Below are 24,194 nucleotides of genomic sequence, written 5' to 3'. Positions count from 1 at the left end.
TGTCCAGGGGCCCTTGCCCACCTCCCAGGAGATTTCATGGAGCCGCCAAGGGGACTTGGTCCAACTTGATCTCAACATCTCTGCCGGGGCCGGGCCGCTGGGATGCGGGGCCGGGACGTGAGCGCCACCTAGTGGGGACCGGCTGGAACTGGAGGCGCAGTTTCTTGTTTCAGGTGGGGCAAGGCGTGTGATTTCAGGTTCTCTTCTACCCTAGTCACCCAGCCAGCAGGGGTGGGGAAGTTGTTTTGTCTTCTTTTACTCACCGAGTGAGCATGAAAATACAGAGGGATGTGCAACACTCATCTTAGGAGAATCAAATGAAATAAAATCTGTAAGGAATAAGAAATCCGCTCTAACCATCAACAACACCAAGTGAGAGTCACCATCTTTGTCGTCGTACGTTTTCAGACAGGCCGGTTCCATGCTCTGTCGGCGTGGTCCGGAGATGTGGTCTCCCAGGGGAACAGTCTGTGAACAGTGCGGGTTTCCTTCTGGGTGGGTGACAGTCAGCTGGCGGCCCCCTCCAGGCACCACCAGACTCTGCAGGCAGGTCTCTTTCCTCACCACACACAAGCCTCTTTCCATTCAGGTTTTCTCAAAGGCCTGATTTATAGTCCCTTTTATCAATGTTACTGTTCTTTTTTGGAGGCTCTCGTGTTTCCACCCAATCCTCTTGAGGCAGTGGGGTCAAACCCAGACCGTGTTCACTCGTGGGCCACAGGGTAGCTGAGGCCTCAGGGCTCCAGGTGGTCAGGGACCAGCATCGCTGCCTCTGTCCTTTGGAAGTTTCTGGTTCCCTCCCCCCACCACGTTTGCATCCAGGCATGCCTCACTATTTCTCTGCTATTGTGTTCTCTGTAAATTCTGCTCTCACTTTGGAATCCTTTGTACAATTAAGCCCATTCTGATTTTTTTTTTTTACCTGTCAGTTAGGTGGCACAAAATAAGGCTTCTTCAGAGCTGCTTGCATACTGCGGAGTGTTAGCTGCCCTCCCCAGAGAGGAACATTAAATTGGTGATCTAATCAACTCTTTACTCGTATCTTGTGCTCTCTTAAGTGGCTCTGGATTGATTGTTCCAGTCTGCTGCCCAAGACTGATATTGAATTAACTTCAATTAACAGAAAACATTTTCCAACTTAAATCACTGCTTCTGTTCCATGATTTCTTGGATTTTTTGAAAGCTAGCAATTATGTAACAGCGGCTGGGAATGCCTTCCTGGGAATGAATTCCATACCATCCAGCCTGGATTGTGGGGCGGTTCCCTTTACTTCTTTATTTCTCTTCCCACTCTGGTCTGACATTTTCATCCAAATGCCACCCTGTTGGATCCGATAATGACAGACGACAAAGCGGCAAAAACTGATGAAGCCAATGTCTTTGTCAGTGTCTTGTTGGGAAGAGTGAGTTACAGAGAAAAGGGTGGCTCCTTTCTCCTCATCCTTCTCTATGCTCCTTTGGGGCGATTGGAGGGAGGTCCTCTTGTGCGCCTTTTCAGCTGCACCTGCTGGTCTTTGAGGTTTTCTCTGTGTCTCTCACAACTGGTGGTCGCTGTCATCGCCGGGGACTGAAGCGATGTCCCGTCGTTAGCCGAGTTTACCACCTGGGTGCAGTAATCACCCTCTACACCCAGATGCTTCTGCCTGAGAGTCTCCAGGGGGCCCCTGAACGAAAGTTGCTCAGAGATGATGGCGCTCAAATCAGTCACGTCCTGTGAGTGTGGGAAGAAACAGCTTCCTACTTGAATGAAATAGAAGGGCATTCATTTGGTTTCAGCACCATACCATCTGGGCAAATAAGGGTGTCATGGAAAGAACACGAAGTTAGGAGCCAGGGCTGGGTTCTGGGACCAACTCTGCAGCTAATTGGACGACCCCAGGGAAATTACTCATGTTCTCTGCAGCTCCGTTTCCCGTATAAATCAAAGGGCCAGGATTATACCACTTTTTCCCCCAAGATGAGAAGTGATCTTAGATGCTATGTGGAGTAGGACTTAAACTCAGTCCTGTCGTGTGTTTTCTTCGGCTCCTAACTGATCAGGGAGGGTCTCTGTTTGGCCCTTTGCACTGCTTCTGACCCTCGCTAATCTCCATAGAAGCTCAGGTGATTTCATAAAAGCTCGAAGGTGCTGTACGATGTGCAGAGACATACAGACAGCCTCCAGGGGACCCGTAAGTGACTAATGTTTGCAAGCACCCACCAAGCTCCGCATCCCCTTCCAGATCTGAAATTCTACAAATAACGAGGTTGGGCATGCTTCCCTCTCACTCCATCCTCTGACAGAACTTGCAGGAAGGCTGGGATGGCCTGATGCCCGCCCGAGTCTGCCAACAAGACCTCCTTCCACGAACACTGACCAGAGACTAAACCAGCACAGAGGGGAGTTTGCCCACAGATGCTTCAAACCCCAAACCGGCCCCAGCCCCAGCCCCAGTTCCCACCAGCCAGCCACAAGGGCGGATAACATGCAGTTATAAAGCATGTGTATGTGTGTGTGTCTGTCTAATCTTCTCTCCTTTTTATTTTTTTTCACAGTTCATTTATGATGAACAAGTTTCCTGGTAAGTACCTCTTTTCCCCTTCCAATTTCCCATTGCTATGTGGTAGAGACAGTACAGTAAAGAACAAAGTCAGGGTCTAGGAAAGAAAGGGAAATGTCGGGGCAGCTTGGAACAACTAGCGTTTCTCAGGAACCCTCTGTCCATCTCAACAAAGAAATTAAATCAGCTTTCACGGAGCAGAGACCGTTTCCCTTGGGCTGGCCTGGTGGGCTTCCTTTGGGGACCGTGTTATCTTGTTGTCTTTATCCAGATTAGACAGTGTAAGGCAACTGTGCCTTTCCACAGTCAGTCATGGGCAAGGTCATGGTTAAGATTTGATGAACCTTTTCCAGTTGTCCAGACCGCGTCAGCATATTCCGAACGCCATGTATTCAGTATATCCCAGGAACCAGAGGTGAAGGCATGTCAGTGACCTTTAACCCATTAGAGTTCTGCCTAACATTCAAGAAAATCTTAGAGCTCTGAAAAATCAGTGATTTTTTTTTTTATAGGTTTTAAAAAATGCCCAAATTAAGTATACGGGAACATTTGCATTTGGGTCAATGTCCAAATCACCTTTTTTGAGATGGGTTCTGAGCATGTCAACTGTGTTTGAAATGGAAATAGAAATTGGGTGTGTCATGCATTCTTGTTACATTTTTCAAATATTTGATCTGCGGAAGTAGAGTGATGTGAAAATACACCTACTTCTTCTGAAAGAGCACCTCAGAAACAGGTAGTTGTGGTAGGTAAACGACTTTCGTGGTATTATTTAGAGCTAAGAATGAGGTAGAAAAAGAAGCACAAACAGCAAGGTCCTGCTGTAGAGCACAGGGAACTCTATTCGATATCCTTTAGTAAACCATAATGGAAAAGAATATGAAAGTAATAATAAATTATACCTTTAATTAGAAAAAGAATTACAGAGCCCAGCAGTCTTCGTTTTCAGCAAAATGAGTGCTAGCCCTTTGCTGGAGCGACATGTCTGTGTCCTAGGATGTCTCTGTGATTTTCAGAATTTGGGGCGGTGGGGAGCATATCACATGGACCATAAACGTTACACACTATCCAGGGTATTAAGATACTTTTGTCGCCTCTCTCTCCTCTGTCCAAGAGGGCAAGGGGGGAGACAGCTGGGGGAACTTGCTCTAAGACGCATAGACCCTATACTGACCCATAAAAATAAGAAGGAAGTCTTCTTTGAATAACAGTGATCAGCAAGCTGAAAGGGATCAAGACTCCTGGGAGCAGCACAGGTCGGAAGTCAGAGGCCAGAGGTCAGGAAGAACCTCCTCGTGGGATCCACCTGGACCTGGTCGCCACGTGGAGTGGTGACATTTTCCCCTCATGTCCTTGGGGATTACGTGCAGCACAAGAAAACTTGCAGAAGCGTTCCCTTTCAAACTCACGGCATGGTTAGCACAATCAATGCTCTGCCTCAGCAAACAGTAGGTGCCTAAGTGTTGCTCGGTGTTCCTGCTTTTGCTAACAATGCTGCCATAAGGAAAAGCAAGTTATGATCACAGTTGACCTCAGAAATTTTTCTGCTGCTTTTGTGCAGAAAACCTGAAAAAAGGAGACCCGCGGGTGGTTTACCGTCTGTCAGTCTTAGAAGGAGCCCTCTCTCCACATCTCCTTGGCTTTGCTCGTGAAAACCACAGCAGGAGGAAATGAAAGCAGGTTCATGACAAGCCTGTGTCAGTCCTTACCCTCAAGGTGTCCTTTAGGATATTTCAGATGGGAAGGAGCAAGAGCTAGAGAGTCTGTATCCTCTCCTTTCCAAAGACTGACCCTCCTATGATGTCAGAGGAGAGAACCTGGGTTCCTAGGCTACTCCCCGAGCCTGTGTTGAAGGCCGGATTCTGAGGTCATCAGCCCCTCAGCCTGGGCACCCGGGCTCCCACAGGAGGGAGGAGGTGGGAGGGCCACGGATACACGAGTCGCAAATTCCCAAGCTGGTTTTGGTCCAGCCTGGGGTGGGTTGGAATCATAACTCATGCACAGGTGAAACTGCGGGAAGAACTAGGGGAAGCTTTCACGGCACCGAATATCATTCTCAGACGGCCGACCTGTTATGTAATCATGGTTATTATGTGGATGGGGTGACGGAGACCGTTTTGCACGAGTGAGGCTGAGAAGTTAAAGTCTGCACCACTGACCTATCACTGCTTTGGGATTTCCAGCGATTTCAGCTCTTCACGTGACTGCAAAATATACTGAACTTTAAGATATTTTTTACTGTCCACATCTCTTAACTTTCTTACCCAGCCACCCATGAGTATTTATTTTGCTGAAAGAGTGAGTCTAGGAGCTGATTCCTCTGATTTCTGTCCTAAGAGACAGACTCTTCAATCTTGCAATTAAAGCACAGTAGTATTTCAATAATTCCTTAAACAGTGAATTTCTTTCCTTGTTGTAGGACATTCCAGCATGTTCTAGCAATGTCAAGGCAGGTAACCAATTCACCCCAAATCCTTGCAAGGAAACTAATGTCAGTTGCGCTTATTTTGAAACTAAAGTACTCTTTAGGAGGAAAGGAGCCTTGTCAAATACAAGTACACAAGGGGAAGGGATCCCCACCATGCTGGTTTAGATTCCTTTACCGTTCCTCAAGCAGCATTCCACAGCAAGTCACATTCAGCCAAGAAGTGGCCATCAGAAGGCTTTTAGTAGCAGATAGTAGAAAAGCCAGCCACAGTGGATTACAGAAATAGTGGTTTATTTTTCTTACATATCAAGTACCCCAGAGGTAGGTAGTACAGTGGCTCTGCATTTCTCTTGACCTTTCCCTAATGACCCCAAGATGGCTGCTGTGGTTCCAGCCATCAAGTTTGGATTGAAGGCAAGAAGGAAGAAGAGGGGCTATGTCGTTTCATTGAACACCTTTCCACCTTATATCTCTTTGGTCACAACTGGGTCTGCTTTGACCAATAAGTGTCCAGGGGGGAATAGAATTACAACTTTAGACCAATCATTTATCCCACCCTCCTTGAGATCAAGGGTCCCCATTTACTGCCTCAACATAGTGGGGTTCCATTAGCAGGAAGAGGCAGGGGAATATCCGTCGGGTGCTTTTCCATCAGATACCTGCCCCAAACGACATCTGACATAGATAGCATCAGAGAGCCACCTAGTAGGGTATGTGTTCACCCTGCCCAGCAAGACCCCCACTGTTGCCAGAAGGAATTCAGAATGTGTCTTCAGTGAGTCTGAAGGCCTGACAAGAAAACAAAAGGATGCAGGGTGCTGTTTTTGTCTCTTCTTTGAGCGAGTCGTGACTTTGGGGGAGAAAGGAGAGCCTGGGACGCGACCTGGACAGTGTCCATCTGCATGGTGTTGGAGACCGGCTTTCGTGGTTCTGGACCCTGGTTAGGAAGTGGAGACGTGCCCTCTGGGCGAGGGGTCGGGAGGTGACAGGGCATAGCCCTCCAACACGGAAAAGAACAATCTCTGGCAGGAGAATCCAGGGCCAGTGGTAGGTGGTTCAGCGTGGAAGTTTGTGGGAAGGGAAAAGCACACCCAGATCACACAAGCCCAGGTCCTTGGAGGACAGCGGCGGGCTGTGGCCGGGAGGGGCAGATGGGAAGAGCGTGTGACATCAGGGTCTGCAGTTGGAGTCGCTTCAAGTCCCAAACATTCCTGAGCACCTCCTGGCTGCCAGCCTCCGTTCCAGAACTGGACACAGAATGCAAAACCCAGTTCGGCCGTGGCCTTGGGGATGTCTGAGACGAGGGGGGAGCAGACACGTCATCACGGTGTCATTTGGAGATACTCATGGCCCCGGGGGCAGGCGGTTGGGGGGCGACACCAAAGAGCAGGAAGCCAAGACTTGATGCTCAAATACGGAATCAGGCCACAAAGCAGAGGGGCCTCAGAGAGCCTCACCTGACGAGGAGGAAGCACTGGGTGGGCCCTGAGTCTGGGTGCCTACAAGGCAAACCTGAAAGGCCAGCAGGAGAGGGAACCCGGCCACCACAGGCATCCCTGAAATGTGAAGGCAGAGACGCTTACTCACATATTGCAATGGAAGGGCTTGCTTTGAGGAAAAACTCAAAAAGATACAAAGGAGTGAGAGAGTATAAATATACCTGTTCACCAAGTGCTGGATGTAATTCAGCCTCATGGGGATGTCTCTTTGACGTTGGCTTGTTTTCCAATGACCCCTCACCAAGTCTGTAAAAACGCGTCTAAGCAATCACATGACTTCCCTCCAGCTCTTGGGTATCTCTTCCTTCAGAATAAAGCTGGAATAAAAATTCGCTTTTCCCAGTTATGTTTATGCCACGTGTACATTGGTTTCAATGAGATAAGGACCATGCTCAGGCCCCTTGGAGGTGTCTTGCAACTGAAAATTGACATTTCGAGAAGTCTCACCTGTGCAGATGAGCTGAGCGCTGCTCTGTGCTGGGGAGGGCGGGGTGCCTGCTTGGGGGCGCTCTGTCAGGGAGGCTGATCTAAGGAGAAACCAGATCACTCAGGCGGGAATCAGATGTGAGGAGTGGTGTCCAATGACTGCTAGAAACAGGCATTAGATGTGAATAAGTAAATAAAGAAGATAATCCCAGACTGGTCAGAGGTTTAAAGAACACAGACAGAAAGTGAAGGAGGAGTAGGCAGGGAAGACTTCTTGGAGGAGGTGACGTTTAAGCTGATATTTGCAGGATGAAAGGGACCGGCGAAGGAGTGAAGGGAAAAGCATTCCTGGCAGAGGGGACGTTAAGTGCAAAGACTCTGGGGAGAAGGAAGGAGTTTGCTGTGTGCAAATGAAAGGAGGCCAGGTTGGGACACAAGAGGATTGGGGGAAGAAGGAAAAAGAACCGGGTTTTGCAGGGAGGGGCACCTTTGATTTTTTTCTCAAGTCTTTTGGGAAGCAATTGAAGAGTCTTAAGCAGAAGAATGACAGGATCCAGAAGCATTGAGGAAGGCAGTTCAGAGGCTGAAGTTAAGGTGGGGGAGGGAGGTAGCAGTGAAGCGGGCAGACACCCGCAATTCCAGAGATATTTTGGACACAGAGTCCCGACGGGCACGGGGGAGAGTAGAGAAGGGCTCCACTTCTAGTTCCAGATGTGGGGCTTGACTGTGCTGTTCACTGACATGGCAAAGCCCTGGAGAACACGAAGCTGGGGCGTAGGAATTAGGAATTCTGTCCCGACCTGCATCTAGACGCCACGTGGAGAGGCTGTATTGACAAGTGGATCCTGAACCTGGAGCGGGGAGAAGTGTGGCGTGGACGTGCCTGTTGGTTTTCCAGAAATAGGACAAGAGGACATCACCTAGAGAGAACGTTAGAGGGGACACAAAGGGAGGGAGAAGAAATTAGGGGACAGGAGGAAAACCAGGAGTGTGGCCCTCAGAAGTCAGGAGAAGAGAGTGTCTTATAAAGAGGTGGGCAATCAACTTCAGATGCTGCAGAAACACTGAACAGGATGACAGAGGACCATCTCTGTGGTCCTGCATATCTGCAGGATCATTCTCAGCCAATGCACGGTAGCTCGTTATCCTGTGGACATCCCATAGCTCACGTACCCAGTCCTTCATCTGATAACCGCCTTGCTTCTTTCCAACACTTCATTTTTATAAAACAGCACTGCAGTGAAAACCCTGTGTGTGCCTCCTCTTTACATTTGATCACGTATTTCCCCAGGATCAGTTTCCAGACATGGAACTTGAAAAAGCGAAGGAAAGCCATAACCTAGAATTTCTTCATAGACCGTCCTCCAGGAACCTTTTCTTAAAGCCAAAATTACTCCCTCAATTAACTAATTAAATTCTACAGCTAAAGAGGAACCTAGAAATCAAGTTCCCTTGCTTTTTAACTGAAAGTTACTAAAACTAAAGAAAATAGAGGAAATATTCAAAGTATCAGAAGTTCAGGGTACATTCCAGAAGGTTTCATTATTTTTCTTTCTTGCTTGCTCTTGACCATTTTCCCACTCGTTCACGCTAATCCTTCCTGCTAGCACCTTCCCTGCCCAAGGTGTCTGTCTCTCTCCCCCTCTGTCCCTCCCTCCCCCTCTCCCCTCCCCCCCAACTATTCTTCCTTTCCCTCTCCGTCTCCCTCTCTCTACACATGTCTTGCTCTGATGTACCTAACAATCCCTTGGTTGCCCTTATCAATTCCTCTAGTTTGCCCTTTGTAACTGTATCTGAATAGTTTCAGTGAATGATTAAGCTGTGGTCAGATTTATACACATAGCCCTATATTCAGCTACATTATAGAAGGCTTGCTGGGTTCAAAATATTCTTTGGGGTGAGCAAATAACAGAGAAGAGGGAGCATTTTCCTTTGAAGTAGGGGAGGAGGAGAAAGATCCTGAAAACCTGGATACAGCCTAGGAAATGTCTGCAGACCAGGAAATATGTGGAACTTGTTTGCACGTCTGCTTCGTGCTTGCCGTGCTTGGCAGGTTGAGCTGCCGTTCGCATCACACACGTGTCTGAGAGGACCTGGAGTATGGCACATCTGTCTAGGGCGGCTTCTGTTAACTGACCATTCTTGGTTTGTCCACAGGTGGGAGTCTTTGGTCCTCGTGCTGATGTATCTCATCTACATTGTCATAATGAAGTAAGTAAAATACTTTCTTAGTTTCTCTCCCAAAACTCTTTCCTACACTCAGCATTCTGTGATAATGTGGACAGAGGAACAGGGGACAGGGCGGGTACCTGTCATCAGAGGCTCACTTGGCTCCCTGGGCAACCTGCTAGGAATCAATGCAATCTCGACTTAGAGCAAAAGCATAGACCCTTCCAACCCAAATGTATGATAGAATCAAAGCTTCGTGGTTTGGTTTGAGAAATCTCTCAAACCCTTGCCCCTCTTCAGGACCTGGCAGCCTAGCTTTTGGCTGTTTTTTTGCTCACTTTCATAACAAGAGAGGAGGTAAAGCTCAATGTGTTATGTTTCCATATAGGTGGAGGGAAGATGGGGCCAGAGCTGGATAAGAGATAACTAAAACCATGGATCAAATATCTACAGACTTCCGTTATTCGTATTGCGTTAGTCAGCCATTGCCGCTTAACAAATGACCACAAAACTTAATGGCTTAAAACCACAAACGTGTATTATCTCATACAGTTGCTGAGAGTTAAGCATCCAGGAGCAATTGAACTGGAGGGTGCTAGCTCAGGTGCTCTCTTGGGATTAGAAGCAAGAGGTTGTCCAGGGCGGCTGTCATCCGTTTGGGGCTCCAAGACGGCCCACTCACGCTGCTAGTGAGTAGGTGCTGGTCGTTGGCTGGAGGCCCCAGTTCCTTACCATGTGGGCTTCTCTTCAGGGCCACTCTACTGTCCCCACACCCGGGAGTTGGCTTCCAAAAGAGCAGGTGATTCAAGAGAGAGCAGGAAGGACCCAGCAACACCTTTTATGATCTGGTCTCACGAGTCACACACCATCACTACTGCCATGTTCTGTTTATTAGAAAAGAGTCACTCAGTCCAGTCGTCACTCAACGGGTCTACTTTGCCTTTTGAAGAGAGGAGTGTCACAGAATGTGTGGATGTATTTTAAAACCCCCACATTATGTGTGCTTGTTCCCCTTGGAGTCCGGACAGCTTAACCACCTGTATCAAGAGTTATGTCGCTGATGTTTCCCGTACTCTAATGTAAAATGTAAGCACCGTGGTTGGAACCTGCCAGTTCATCTTTTTGCTGAGTGCCATGGAGTTGAGGAGGTTGTCAGTGGTGCAGAGATATTCCGTGCTGCAGATTCCTGCCCCCCGGGAGCTGTTCCTTTCGCTCTGAGTTAGTCCATACTCTCCCCAGCCTATGTGACTGCAGGAGTGATCACCTTCTCTAGGGGGCAGGACAGCAGACCGCTCTCAGAAACTGCCCATTTGGACCCGTCAGGTAGCAGTCTGCAATTGACATGTCAACTTTTCCTTGCTGTTGAGGCCTGACAAAGATTAATTCTGGTGGCCGAGAGCCCGTTGGGAGAAATCGGCATGGCCACTGACAAACGTCACAGGAACAGTGAAGGTAGGAGCTGGCTTGACCGATGGCCAGGGTGGGCTGTAAGCCATCTGCTGCCATTCCACCCAATGTAGCACCCAGTTTCCACCTCAGGAGCTGTCCCACAGTCAGTGTGGACCCAGTAACTGGGTCGTGTGACTGGAAGAGGACCTTTCTACTGATAGAATAGAACCTTACCCAAACTTATCCTGGTGCGGAGTTACCGTGAGGTAGCAAACAAAGAGACCAGATACTTTCACCACAAACACCTTGCATTTAAGCATCCCAATACATCAGCCCCCATGAAAACCAGAGCTGGCCCAAAAGTTTTCCACAGTTTCTAGATTCTAAGGAAAAGCCTTTAAAGATGGAACGAGCCAACTTGTTCCTCTTTCTCTCAAAGAACAAAACGACTAGGGGATCGGTGCCACAGTCAGCAAGCCTCAACATTAGACGTCTTCTTTCAGCATTTTTTATTTCACCTTTTTTTTTTTACATTTTGATGCTTTGAGACCCCAAAGAGTCAAGAGCTCTCATATTCCCTTTTGAAAGGGGAATCCGTCCATTATTCCAGAGAATTGACTGTCTGCTGTAAGCCCAACGTGGATCTAGGGTCTTAAATCTGAATTTAGATGAAAGCATGTCCCATACTGAATTCACCAGGGGCTACACGGAATAAGGAGGTCTTCAAAAAGTGTTTTTCATCTAAAAAGAAGGAAGATTGAGGAATTTTGCTAGCGTGCATTCTGTGACCACAGTACCCCCCTCCTGAGCCATCGTAATGCCCGTGAGTTGCCGACGGGGCACGTGGACATAAAGATAACACAGTGAACAATCTCCCTACCCCAAACCATGCCCTGTGTGGAAGCTAGTGAGGTGTGTTTCTGCTGATGCCTCAGCTTTACCAACCTCCCAGCTGTTCAGACCGGCAGGATACAAATAGACCGGGGAAAGGCAACTACTGTGCTCGTGGAATTTTCTGCATAAATTCTAGTCCTAAGTTCTAAATTGAAATCTCTGCTCTTTAGCCATCCGGCTCCATAATCAGAGGCTTTAATCACTGGGTTTCATAAAATCTGATTTATAAAATTGCATGCTTCACAATAAAATAGCTTCAGGGTGCAAGCACAAAATTGAAAACATTCAATTAAAAATATAAAACGTAGCGGCAGCCGTTAAAAACAGCATGTACTAGGACCATCAGCTGCCTCCTGGGTAGACGGCTTTGAAATAACTCGAAACATTCTGTCTGAAGGTCATAAAGCAATTCCAGTTTGGCCCAACAGGTAGAAACCTTACCGGAGCCTGAGGCATACCCGGCCTCAGCGAGGGTTGATTTCTGTACTGCTATGTCACTTCCCTGGGGTTTGGTCCCCAGATGAGGCAGTGTGGTCTGGTGGTTAAGATCAAGTGCTTCCTGTGCAGCCCCGGCCATGGGACCTGGGCCAGGTGATTTAGTCATTTTGAATCTCAGTTTCTGCTTCTAAAAACAGAATGAACAATGCTTCCTACCTGAAAGGGTGTTTGTAGGATGGAACACGATGGAAGAGTTAAGTAACTAACCAATATCTGCTTCCAAGACAGCGCTTATAATACTATGATACATAGTATCATTATCCTATTATCCAAATCCAAATAAATGTATAACGCACAGTTGTTAAGTTTTAAAGCAAACACCCAGGCGAGTCAGTATTTCTGTGGGGAAAGTGGATTCTGAGTCAAGGTGCCAGAAACACTACGTCTCCCCTAGAGCCCCATCGGGAGGGGAGAGAAAGAAAGTGGGGAGGTCTTTCCGTTAAGAAGAATGTTGACCGTGCAAAGCAGTCGGCAGACTAGCATGACACACCCCGCGTGCTTGCCAGGAGCCCTACGACCATCAGCTAGCTTCCTCCACCCACACCCCCAGCAGTTTCCCTCTCCCCACGTGACCTGAAGCCCCAGACATCATGTCAGTTCACCTACCCAAACGTCAGTGCATGTCTCCTAAAGGACTCATTTTACACCTAACCACCATGATCACAACTAAAAGAATGCTAATTCTTTGATACGAGTAAGTATCCAGTCAGTGCTCAAATTGTCAATGGTCTCAGAAATATGTTTATAGTTTTATTTTCATCTCATAAATGTCATAAATATTTTAAAAACCAGTGAGTTTCCTAGGATTCCTCTATGGGAGTCTTCTAATACCAGCGATAAAGGGACCGGGACATTTACCTGCCAGAACATCCTAGGACCTTGACTAAGCTTCCTCCCTTCCAACACACATGGAAGAAGCACTGCACAATGTTTTGGTTCTTTTTCACTCAATCGTTCTGGAGAATCATAGCCCAGAAGTTTCTCATAAAGCCAAGGGCGCAGCAGACCTAGAATTATGGCACAATAGTGACAGGCATTCGCAGGCTCCCAGGCTATGACCTCAGGAAACCAAAGGCAGACAGAGACCTCGACAGCCAGCCCGCCTGTACACGTGGACCGTGATGCAGAGCCCGGGGTAGCAGCAGAGACGGACGTGACGCCTTGACCTTCCTCCACCAAGCATGCCCCTGACAGCAAAGGCCCTGGGGACGTGGCCCAGAGGAGGGAGACCTTGCCCATCCCTCTGAGTCTCACGACAGCCCTTCCACGCACGCACAGACCCCGAGTAAGGGAACTCAATCCCAGAGGTCCCCCTGCTGACATGGAAGACCCTGCAGAGAAAGCAGTGTGTCCCTATGTATCTATGTGATGTTGGCTTTATTTTCACTTACCGTATATTCTCAGGTTGGGAAATGGGCAGGTTGTATATTCTGGGGGAAACAGGATGATAACATAATAACCTAATAACTTAAGGCACAGGGTCCCCCACAGGCCGTCCAGGCTCGGGGAGCCGGGGAGGCAGGTACGGCCGTGCTGATGGGCTCTTTCCGCTTATGGCCGTGTCCAGATACAACGCCTGCATACATCAGTGTTTCGAGAGGAGGACCAAGGGTGCAGGAAACATGGTCAACGGCTTGGCCAACAACGCTGAAATCGACGACAGCAGCAACTGCGACGCCACCGTGGTGCTACTCAAGAGAGGTAACCCTGGGGGGCTGCGTCCCCCGCCAGGCCCCAGAGGGTGTGCCTGCCCCCAGGGAGGCCTCCCCCGCTCCCTCGCTGCACCGGGCAGGGAGCAGGTTCATCCTGGTGATGGACAAACTCTGAAAGCCAGTGGAAGTTCTTGGACCAAACGTGCTGGGGGTGATATACGGAGAGTGGGGAGACGGTAAAGGAGAGGAGGCCATGGGTGTCAAGGTGCCGACTCTGTCACATTCTAACTGAGTGACCGTGAAGCAAGTTACTTAACCTCTCTGAGCCTCAGTTTTCTCTTCTGCAAAATGAGGATAACTTTTGTCACAAGTTAAGGAGATAAAGTCTGCAGAATACTCCATTAATTATAGCTGTTATTAGCGTATTATTATATCCAAATTCACTTTCAGGCTACATTCCCTCAGTTTCCGAGCTGCAAAATGACAGAGGAAATTACCCTTTTTTCCCCCAAAGTGAGGCTTACATTCAATAGATACTTATTAAGTAGCTGACACACAAAGCGATAATACAGTACTCTCTAATCCTTTTCTTTCTTCGAGGAACATGGAAGATTATCATTTATGTTTGCCTAGAATGCGTTTCATTTTTCATTTAATTTCTTTTTAACTTCCCCCTCGAAATGTGTGGGTTTATTTCTTCGCAGTCCCATTTCGTTTGCTTTTCAGGCAAAACAAGAGAAATTAGAAAATCTGTAGGTTATTTTCAAATACATATCTAAGTTTGAAATCTGTGGGTACTTATTAGAATTTGAAAATCAATTATTTGATATAATTTTCTCACTAATTATATGCATGGTGAAAAAAAGACTTATGAGTATTCAGTGCCATCCCACATAAGGATTTCATTTAGTTTCTTCTCTTCAGGGTAGTTCATAACCATGAAAGGAATACTCTCAGGGAACCAAAGAGAGCTACCTATTTTGTTAGGCAGTGTTTCCAGAGATCATTTCATGGTTTAGTGGCCTGGAGAACAGGAGTGAGGCCTTGGCCAGGTACCCATGAGCTGTGTGCTCGCACTGCAGCATCCACAGAGAGGGGCTCGGGCCATGACAGAAGTTATTCTCAGGCCTGCCAGCAGATCCTGACGCAAGATTTGCCCTAAGCCCCCTCTGGACTCGAGCCCAGCTCCCCACCCCTAGCCCCCGGGCAGCCCTGCTCACAGTCTGGGCAGCAGCAACGTGGGCATCCCCCCACCGTGTCCTCCACCTGGACTAATGTCAATTCTGCAGCTTTTAACAGCTCAGAATGAGCACCGCTGACATTTGAAGGACATAAAGTGTTACTAAAGAATATTGGGGTCTTTCCTATGCCCCAGATATGAGCGGCAGGAAAAGAATCCTTTGAGGACAGAGGGGGATTCTCTTATGTTATCACTCATTCTCACCATGTTCGTGAAGGACTCTTAAATTGTTTCAGGTCATTTCAAAGAGGTATCGATGAGCCCCGTGGAAAGCAGATTTTAACTCTTCTTCAAATTTTGATCATGACAACCCTTCCAGGATGGATGGATAGTTGGATGGATGGTTGGATGGATAGTTGGGAGGAAGGAAGTGGTGGAGGGAGGGAGGGAGGCAGGGAGAGAGGGAGGAAGGATAGATGGGTAGGTGGGAGGATAGATGAATGGATGGATGGGTGGATGGATGGATGGTTGATTGGATGGTGGATGGATAGATGAATCGTCGGATGGGTAGATGAATGGATGGATGGATGATTGGATGGATGGATGGATGGGTAATTGGATGGATGAAAAGGGAGGGAAGAAAGGAGGGAGGGAAGGAAGATAGGAGAAAAGAAGAGAGAGAGCAGGAAAGAAAGGAATGGAACGAAGGTGAGTGAGTATCTCTTTCCTGTTCCTAGTATCAATGTTATTTTTATTTTATGTTTTTAATTTTCCCAGCCAATTTCCACCGCAAAGCGTCAGTGATCATGGTAGATGAGCTGCTGTCAGCCTACCCACACCAGCTTTCTTTCTCTGAGGCTGGTCTTCGAATCATGATCACCAGCCACTTTCCCCCCAAGACTCGACTCTCCATGGCCAGTCGCATGTTGATCAATGAGGTATCTGGGAAAGCACAGTCCATCTGCCAGGGACGGGGTGGGAAACTGGGAAGGGGAGAAGGTTTCCTGGTCTGAAGGTAGAAGCACCTACCTCAGTGTTTTGCACGATAATATCCCGCAGCCATTTCCCAACATCTTCGCTCTCTGCACCAGCCGTGCATCTTGGTCCCTGCTCTTCCCTCCACGTGTCCAGAGACGTGGTCCAGCTCCCAGTTATACAGAAAAACTCTCCTATCCCTTCTACCTACCTTCTTCTTTTTGTCTTCCATCTGAATAAAGCCCTCCCATGTGAATGCACAGAAGTAGTTGCTAAATCAAGGTTACCCTAGTTTAAAGTAATGCAGAGTCTCTGACCTGAATTTTCCTGGGCGTTCCTTTCTCCAGAACGGCAGCCTTATTGATACAGTAATCCAAACACATGTGTATGGCTTTCTCACATATGGACTGAGGAATTCCTACAATCTGGAGGAGAAACGTTAACACCCCAGCACACAGGGAATCAAGAACGCTGATAGGAAAGCAGTGCCCATCTGAGACATGGGGATCCTCCTCTGAAGGGATTTGCAAGTTCCAGTGGGTCCGAAAGATTAATCCTTCCTCCCAGAGTTGGTTATTACGTTGAGGAGTCCCCTAGAACTTCTCTGCAGAGTCTCCTGGAAGCACCTCCTTGCCGGCTGACTGGGAAATATCCCAATAGCTGGCGTTCTGGGTGTGAGGACTTGCAGCCCCTCTGGCCGTATTAGAACGTGCCTTTCTTTTTCCAGAGACAAAGACTGATAAACAGCAGGGCTTATGCCAATGGGGAATCCGAGGTGGCCATCAAAATCCCGATTAAGCACACGGTGGAGAACGGGATGGGGCCCAGCAGCGCCCTGGACAGAGGTGTGAACGGGACGCGGGGGGACGACGTTGTTGCTGAGGCTGGCAACGAGACGGAGAATGAGAACGAGGACAACGAGAACGACGAGAACGAGGGCGAGGAGGACGAAGAGGACGAGGAAGGGCCGTACACGCCGTTCGACCCCCCCTGTAAGAGGTCCCGCGTCTGGGCTGGGCTGGGCTGGGCTGTGGGGTCTGGAGCTATTTTGAGGCTGCTGAGTTGATGCCCTTGACTTGGGTGACCTTTCTGATTTTAAATTCAAGGAAATATCTCTGTATGATGTAGAAGTACTTATGTTTTTTTTTTTTTTTGCGGTACGTGGGCCTCTCACTGTTGTGGCCTCTCCCGTTGCGGAGCACAGGCTCCAGACGCGCAGGGTCAGCGGCCATGGCTCACGGGCCCAGCCGCTCCGTGGCATGTGGGATCTTCCCGGACCGGGGCACGAACCCGTGTCCCCTGCATCGGCAGGCGGACTCTCAACCGCTGCGCCACCAGGGAAGACCTATGTTAATTTTTACAGCGGATAAGACTCTATTGTAGGGGGTCCAAAGATGACCAAGATGGTGACACTCGGCCATGGGTTGAAATGTGGGCATTTCAAGGAGGCTCTCCCTCAGCTGTTCCTCGGGGTCCCCTGGAGCTAAGGAGGAAAGCCCGTGACCCCGTTGGCCAGGTACATGGTGCTGGGGGGAGAAGGGCTTCACTCACCCCGTTGCAGTTGGTGGGAGGCTGTCCTGGCAAAGCCTGCCCTGGGGGCCCAGCAGCCCTCCCAGGCGGCCTTTGCTCTTCCCTCATCCCCATTCAGGCCCCACCTGTCCCAGGACCTGCTATTTCCAGGATGGGCACCACAGGGGATGCACACCTGGGTAGAAAGTGCCTAAATCACACCACGGGGCTGGCCCAGGGAATCTCCCGGCTCCTTGACGGGTGGAGGCACAGGCGGAGGCTGGTAAAGCTTTCAGGACCCCGGCCACCAGGGCAGTGTCCTTCTCCCCCGACTGCTGCCTCCAGCAAAGACTTGGCTGTTCCCGCAGCCTTGTCCCCCAGCCCTACCCATTAGGGGAACGGGTGGACCAAACCCAAAGAATTCTGCTAGACCTTCCGGAAGTTTCTGGCTGTTTCAAGAAAGAGTGCGATGGTCCAATTTGCATTCATTGCCAAGTGTGTGAAGTTTAATTAGCCTGTGTGTCTTCTCTGAGGTTCTGGGATGGATGGGGGCTGAGGGTTTTCAGGCGGGAGTGCTGGTTCCACGTGAAAGGCCGTTTAATGGTGAGACGTGGGCACAGGGTATCAGAGTCGCATGTTACTTTTGGATGCAGGCTCCTTCTCTACCCCTCTTTGTGTCCAGGGACAGCAGGTAAAGCTCAGGGGGTCGCCGGGGCCCCCTCAGGGCTCCTGAGATCTCAACCTGGTCAAGGGCTGACCAAAACTAACTAGAAAATACCCACCCAGATTCCTAGACCCCAAACTCCGGAATCGCCCACCCAGAGTTAAATCATTACTTGTTAGTAGGTTATCTTGCTAGAAAAAACTATCCTGGTTCTTTATCCATTTTGCCACCTTTGGCAACATTTCTTGGCAACCTTCCTATCGCCCAGGACAAACACATATTAAGGATGAAATGACCAGACCCCCCGCTCCTCCTTCGTAAGGCCTTGTGTTCATTTTCCACTGCTTTGTAACAAATGAGAACAAGCCTCGCGGCTTAAACCTGTTGGTTTGCTCGGGTTCTGGGGGTCAGAAGTCCGGCGTGGCCTGGCTGGGTGTTCCGAGGCTCACAGGGCCGTGATGGAGGTGGGTGGACAGGGCTGTGGGCCTTCCCAGAGGCCCCGGCACACTCGGGTTCCTGGCAGGAGTGGGTTCCTGGTGGCTGCAGGGCTGAGTCTGTCTCCTCCTCGTGGCTGTCACCGGGGCTGCTCCCTGCGCCAAGGCCACTGCCTTCTGCTCCCGTGGCCCCTCGTCTAGCAAACCAGCACCACGTGTTGTGTCTGGTCCTCCCCACACTCCCCACCCCTCTAGCCTCCCCTTCTGCTTCCGAGGGCTCCTGTGATGGATCATGACCTGCCCGTCTGGAGCCTAGCACCGTTAGGGCTGGTGGTTCATCCTTCCCGCAGGCTGTGAAAACTGGGGCACAGACCTTGAGGGCCACACCTGGAATTCTGCCTCCCCCAGCCCATGTTTTTAGAGTTCACCGTCAGCAGCCCGCAACCAAGCTCCAGGAGCGCTTACTTGTCTAAAGTCTTACCCCGACGAAGGAAGCCGTGAGGCCAGTTGACGAGTTTGTAAGTGGCTGGCGCTGTGCTGGCCCCGGAGCCCAGGAGCCCACGTGCACCCCTCCAGGAAAACATCAGAGCCACGTGTGTGAGAGCAGACAACCCTCGTCACTCAGTGAGACAGAGGGGCCCCCTGTGGGTCACGTGTTCCCTGTTCCTCACCTGGACGAGGTACACCCCAGACCTAACTGTGAGGCTTCGGGGTATCTTGAACTTCTGCTCCCCACCCTTGCCCCTGGGATTAGGATGCAGATGTGGAGGCCCCAGGGCCTTCTCACGTGTTGGGAGACATGGCTGCAGGTGTGGGCTCAGGCACCCACCTCAGGCACCCTCTGTCCTTTGGAAGCACAGGCCTGCAAGGAGGAGGGATGTTGTGCGTGGTCCTGCCACCCCAGGGGTCTCGGCTTCACCCCAGGGCCCCAAGGTGCTGAGACCGGAAGTGGGATCCTGGGTCCCCCTACACCAGCCCTTCTCACCTGGGCATCCTTGACAAAGGGTGGGCTCTGATTCGGGAGGGCCGGGTGCGTGTCTAACAGGCCCTCAGGTGATGCCGATGCTGCTAGTCAATGGGCCGCCGTGGGTGGCGGGGGCTAGAGGCCCGGCGTCCCACCAACCATCTTCATGGTTCCTCTGTGTCGCCGGGGAGCCTAGGTCAGGGCCTGGTTCTGCCTCTGAAGTGGAGGATGGGCTTGTCCGAGTGTGGCCCCCCGTCCTCCACCAGCTGCTGAGAAACCCTGTTCCCGGGCCCAGAACCTCCGTTCGAGGCTGGGGGCTGAGTGTCCAGCCAGGCCTTCCCCTGGGCAGGGCCGCTTCATCCCAGTGGTTGAGTGGGTGGAGGCCCTCAGGCCAGCAGAGGGCCCTTGAGGGTCCTCTCAGGACAAGTTCCTTCGGCCTGAAAAAGGCCCCTCCACTGGGTGAGGATGTGTTTCCCTCCCACGGGAATCCTGCAGGGGCCTGGGTTCCCTGTGTTTCTGCCACCAGGGCTTGACTAGAGTGTGTATAATGAACAAGTAAGTAACTGTGTGGGAGTGTGTAAACAGACGCATATATAGGACATGCGTGTATGTGTGTGTGCATATATGTACTCTGTGCACATGTATGATCGAGTTAATGTGTGCATGTAACATGGTTTCTATACACTTAATATAGTGTGTATTAATACACGAATATTTACACAGTTAACATATTGTGTATCATATAATATATACACCTATATTAACACATGTTTATGTGCATATAACATACATGTAGGTTGCATACATGTATTTATTATATATACCTATGCGTAGTATATGTATCTATGTGTCTACATACATATACGTTGTACTTATAGTCTTACCTCTTATGAGAAGAAAGCCTTCTTACTACTGACTGACAGAAAGAGAAGCAGTGACACGTGTGTGGAGGTAAATACACTTTCCCTGGAGCACAAACGGAAACAAAATACACCAAAATGTTAGTATGTTTCTCCTAGGTGAAATATGTTTTGTTTTCTCTACATTTTCCATTTTAACACAATGTGCATTTTTATTGCCTATATAATTAGAACAAATGTATATACTTAGTTCTGGGTCTGCAATACTGAGCAATGACTTTTCCTCCGTCTGGCAGTATTAAGCTTCCTAAAAAGCTTGGTCAGCACCATATAACTCAGTATGGTCTCAACTGGTCTCAAAGCAGTGACCATTTCATAAGACATAAAAATACTGAATTGCGTCATATTGTATGTTAATTATAACTCAGTAAAATTAAAAATGAATACATTTCTAAAATAAATTTGTAAAGGACTATAACTTGGGAACAAGTTCTGTGCTTTTTAGGAAGAGTGATGCTCAACGGGGTGCTCTGTGCTCAGAGTCCTAAGCTCACGCCCCTGCTTCATCCCCTGACTTTCTGGCTGATTTTGAAAACGTCACATAATCGCTGCACATCAGGTTCAGGTGCAGGGAGTGTTGTTTTGTTAATTCGCTGCTACGTCCTCAGCACCTGAAGCGGTGCCAGCACAGAGCGGTGTAGTGGGCGTTCACTAAATATTTGTTAAATTGATGAATAGACCCGCCCACCACGAGCCGGGGAAGGCTGTATTTAGACCACATGACAATGGAACAAAAGATGGGAAAATGTCCAGAAATACTGGCTGAAAGAAGAAGGGATACAGTTTTTACCCCTTTGTTCAGAAATAGAAATTTCGACTGGCTAAAAGATGGACGATCCTTACCTGAACGCTCCTGGTGCTCGAAATCACATAAAAAGCACATTTCTGCATCACTTGGGGTGTTTGAGGAGTTACATTTGTTATATTACATTTAAAGGCTCGTTGCAGGTGATACTCTGAATTTCTGTTTTGTTGTTGTCAGAGTGGAGCTGTAAGTTAAAGAAAACATATCATTTTTAATGATAGTGAAAACCGTTTTCTAGATATAATGCCCTTCCAGTGTCAAGTCAGAATTTTTAAAGCAGCTGAGAGAAAAAAACTCAAAACTCACTGGTGTGAACTGACACTGCTTGCAACTTGCCCTCACCAATATCACGTGCTAAGCTCTCGCAGTCATAGTTCTGACCTCATTTTCTTCTCTTTTTTATTTTCTGAAGAATGACACAGCCAGATTGAAAGTCATTTCTCTCCCCATTCTTGTGTTTCTTTGTTACTTTGATTGGGTGTGTATTTTTTTTTTTTTTTTTTTTTTTTTGCGGTACGCGGGCCTCTCACTGTTGTGGCCTCTCCTGTTGCGGAGCACAGGCTCCGGACACGCAGGCTCAGCGGCCATGGCTCACGGGCCCAGCCGCTCCGCAGCATGTGGGATCTTCCCGGACCGGGGCACGAATCCGTGTCCCCTGCATCGGCAGGCGGACTCTCAACCACTGCACCACCAGGGAAGCCCTGGGTTTGTATTTTAAATGAACCAAGTCGCGCTCTCTCTCTCTCTCTCTCTCTCTCTGTCTGTCTCTCTCTCTGTCTCTGTCTCTGTCTCTGTCTCTGTCTCTGTCTCTATCTGTCTCTCTCTCTGTCTCTCTCTCTGTCTCTCTCTCTGTCTGTCTCTCTATCTGTCTCTCTCTCTCTCTCTCTCTGTCTCTCTCTGTCTCTCTCTCTCTCTCTCTCTCTCTCTCTGTCTCTCTCTGTCTGTCTCTCTCTCTCTCTCTCTCTCTGTCTCTCTCTGTCTCTCTCTCTCTCTCTCTGTCTATCTGTCTCTCTCTCTCTCTCTCTGTCTATCTGTCTCTGTCTCTGTCTCAGTCTCTCTCTGTCTATCTGTCTCTCCCTCCCCCTGAGAGGGCATCAGGAGGACTGGGTGGTCAGTGAGGGGATGCCGAGGGCCCCAGGTGGATCCATCCCTTATCACCACAGTGCAGGCTTTAGGAATGTGTGGAATTCCAGGAAGCATTTGGGATCCGAGGATCTGGCTGTGTTCTGGATGGTGCAGCATTTGAAAGCCCCTCACAGAAAACTCCCAGACAGCCTGGTTGCTTTGTAATCCAGCCAGACACAGCCAGTGTTCTCTTTGTTCACTCACCACCTCCAAACCTTAAATCTAAACAGATGCATAGCAGCTAATGGAGAGAGACTCCTCCTTTCTTACAAATGTGTTCTCTTTGCTTTATTGCGCACCTGTAAGTGGGATGCCCTTAGATTCTCAAAAACAGATCGCTTCCTTTGGTCCGTCTGATTAGATTGTTCATAGTTATGTCATTACTGTTGTTACTAATACGTATGGAGCATGTGATGTGTGCCCTGCACTGTTCGTGGCATCAAAACGGAGTGATGAGCAAGTTGGAGAAAACACTCGTTCTTATAGAGTTTATATTCTAGTTTGGGGGCAACTGAAAATAGTGAGGAAACAAATAAACCTGTTAATTTCAAATAGAAAACATTTGCTATGAAGCAGATAAATGCAGGTGATGGGAAAGCAAGGGGTGGGGTGGGAGGGGATCGCAGACTGGGTGATCTGAGGGCTCTGGTGACATTTATGTTGGGAGCTCACCTGCTCAACAGGACAGGCACAGCCACAAGCTCTATCCAGAGGGAACCACAGATGCAGAGTCCCTGAGGCAGAAGGAGGCTTGGAGCCAGGGGAGTGTGTAAGCAGGGGGAGTGGCAGACAGGAGCCAAACCAGTCAATGATTTGCCTTGTGGGAAGATGTGGTTTTACTCTGAGGGCACTGGAAGCCGGTGGAAGGTTCTAGAACAGTTTGCTTTCTGAGACTCTGGCTGTCAGTGGCATGCAGATGGAGGTGGGGCAGGTGAGAGTGCTGGGAGTCCCCTTAGGAAGCCAGGTCTTCAGCCAGGTCATAGATGGAGGACCTGGTCCAGGGAGAGACCATGGGGATAGGAGGATGCAGACGGATCGAGTTCCCTGGGCAGGTGGCCAGGGTTGAGGTGGGGAATGAAAGAATGGAAAGTCAGGAAAGATTCTGAGGGTTTTGAGTCCGGTAATGTGCAAACTTATGTTGCCCCAATCCCTATCCTAAATGGTTCATTTAATTCTGCCAGCAACCCTCAAGCTCAGTGTTTCTGTGTCCACATTTTACAGATGAGGAAACTGAGGCTTAGGGAATTTAAGTAACTGAGGCACTCGACTCCGGCAGAACGGGGACTGGACCCAGCGCTGTCTGATGAGAAAGCCCCCATCTCCCCCTAGAGACCACCCTGCCGTCTAGGGAGACCAGGGGCCAAAAGTGGCATTGTGTAACTTTACTCTGCAGTTTTCCTCTTAAATAGTTTTAGGAAACTGTTTGGAGACTGGTAAGAGACGTATGAATAAGTGCTGGATGCTAGCATAAAATTATAAAATAAATTGTAAAATTATAAAATAAATTGTATTCATACTATTCAAAATGTAATTTTAAAAATACCTCCTTATCTCTGGAGGGAATATAAAACGGAATAATCATTTTAGGAAACAGTTTAGTGTTTCTTACAAAGTTAAATAAACACCCACCCTATGACTCAGCAATTCGACTCCTGGGTCTTTGCCCAAGAGAAATGGAAACACGCCCACAAAAAGACTCCTACAAGAAAGCTCCCCGCCTCTTTCCTTGTAATACCTGAAAACTGGCAACAACCCAAACCCCATCCAGGGAAGAATGGATAAACAAATCGTGGTGTATTCACAGGATGGGACACGGCAGGGCAGTTAGGAATGAATTACACATGAATGAAACTCAGAAAACATTATGTTGAATAAAAGAAGGTAGACACAAAAAAATACTACATGATTTCATTTATTTGAAGCTGGAGAACAGGAAAAACTAATCTATGGTGGTAGAGGGGTGGGATGTTGACCAGAAGGATGCACACAGAGAACTTTCTGGAAGATGGAGATCTTGACATTTCTTTTTAGAGGTGAGTTAGCACTTAAGCAGGATGGTGATAATGGCCAAAGGAGAACTACTGTGTTTCTCAAATCTGAGGCTACAAGAACTTGTGGTAATG

General features: G+C 48.8%; 1 protein-coding gene across 2 annotated transcripts in view; it reads left to right on the top strand.

Annotated features, from left to right (window-relative positions):
• Window positions 1-24,194, top strand: part of SLC24A3 (solute carrier family 24 member 3) — a 465,113-nt gene that overhangs the window by 412,872 nt on the left and 28,047 nt on the right. For both annotated transcript variants that reach the window (XM_032606684.1, XM_032606683.1), the window contains exons 8-12: window positions 2,536-2,561; window positions 9,051-9,104; window positions 13,411-13,544; window positions 15,453-15,613; window positions 16,378-16,642. In XM_032606684.1, the coding sequence (XP_032462575.1) occupies window positions 2,536-2,561; window positions 9,051-9,104; window positions 13,411-13,544; window positions 15,453-15,613; window positions 16,378-16,642 (640 nt within the window). The remainder of the gene's footprint in view (window positions 1-2,535; window positions 2,562-9,050; window positions 9,105-13,410; window positions 13,545-15,452; window positions 15,614-16,377; window positions 16,643-24,194) is intronic.

The sequence above is a fragment of the Phocoena sinus genome, chromosome 15 (assembly GCF_008692025.1).
Source record: "Phocoena sinus isolate mPhoSin1 chromosome 15, mPhoSin1.pri, whole genome shotgun sequence".
Classification (NCBI taxonomy): domain Eukaryota; kingdom Metazoa; phylum Chordata; class Mammalia; order Artiodactyla; family Phocoenidae; genus Phocoena; species Phocoena sinus.
The sequence above is the reverse complement of the archived record's forward strand: the minus strand, read 5'-3'. Positions and strand labels throughout refer to the sequence as shown.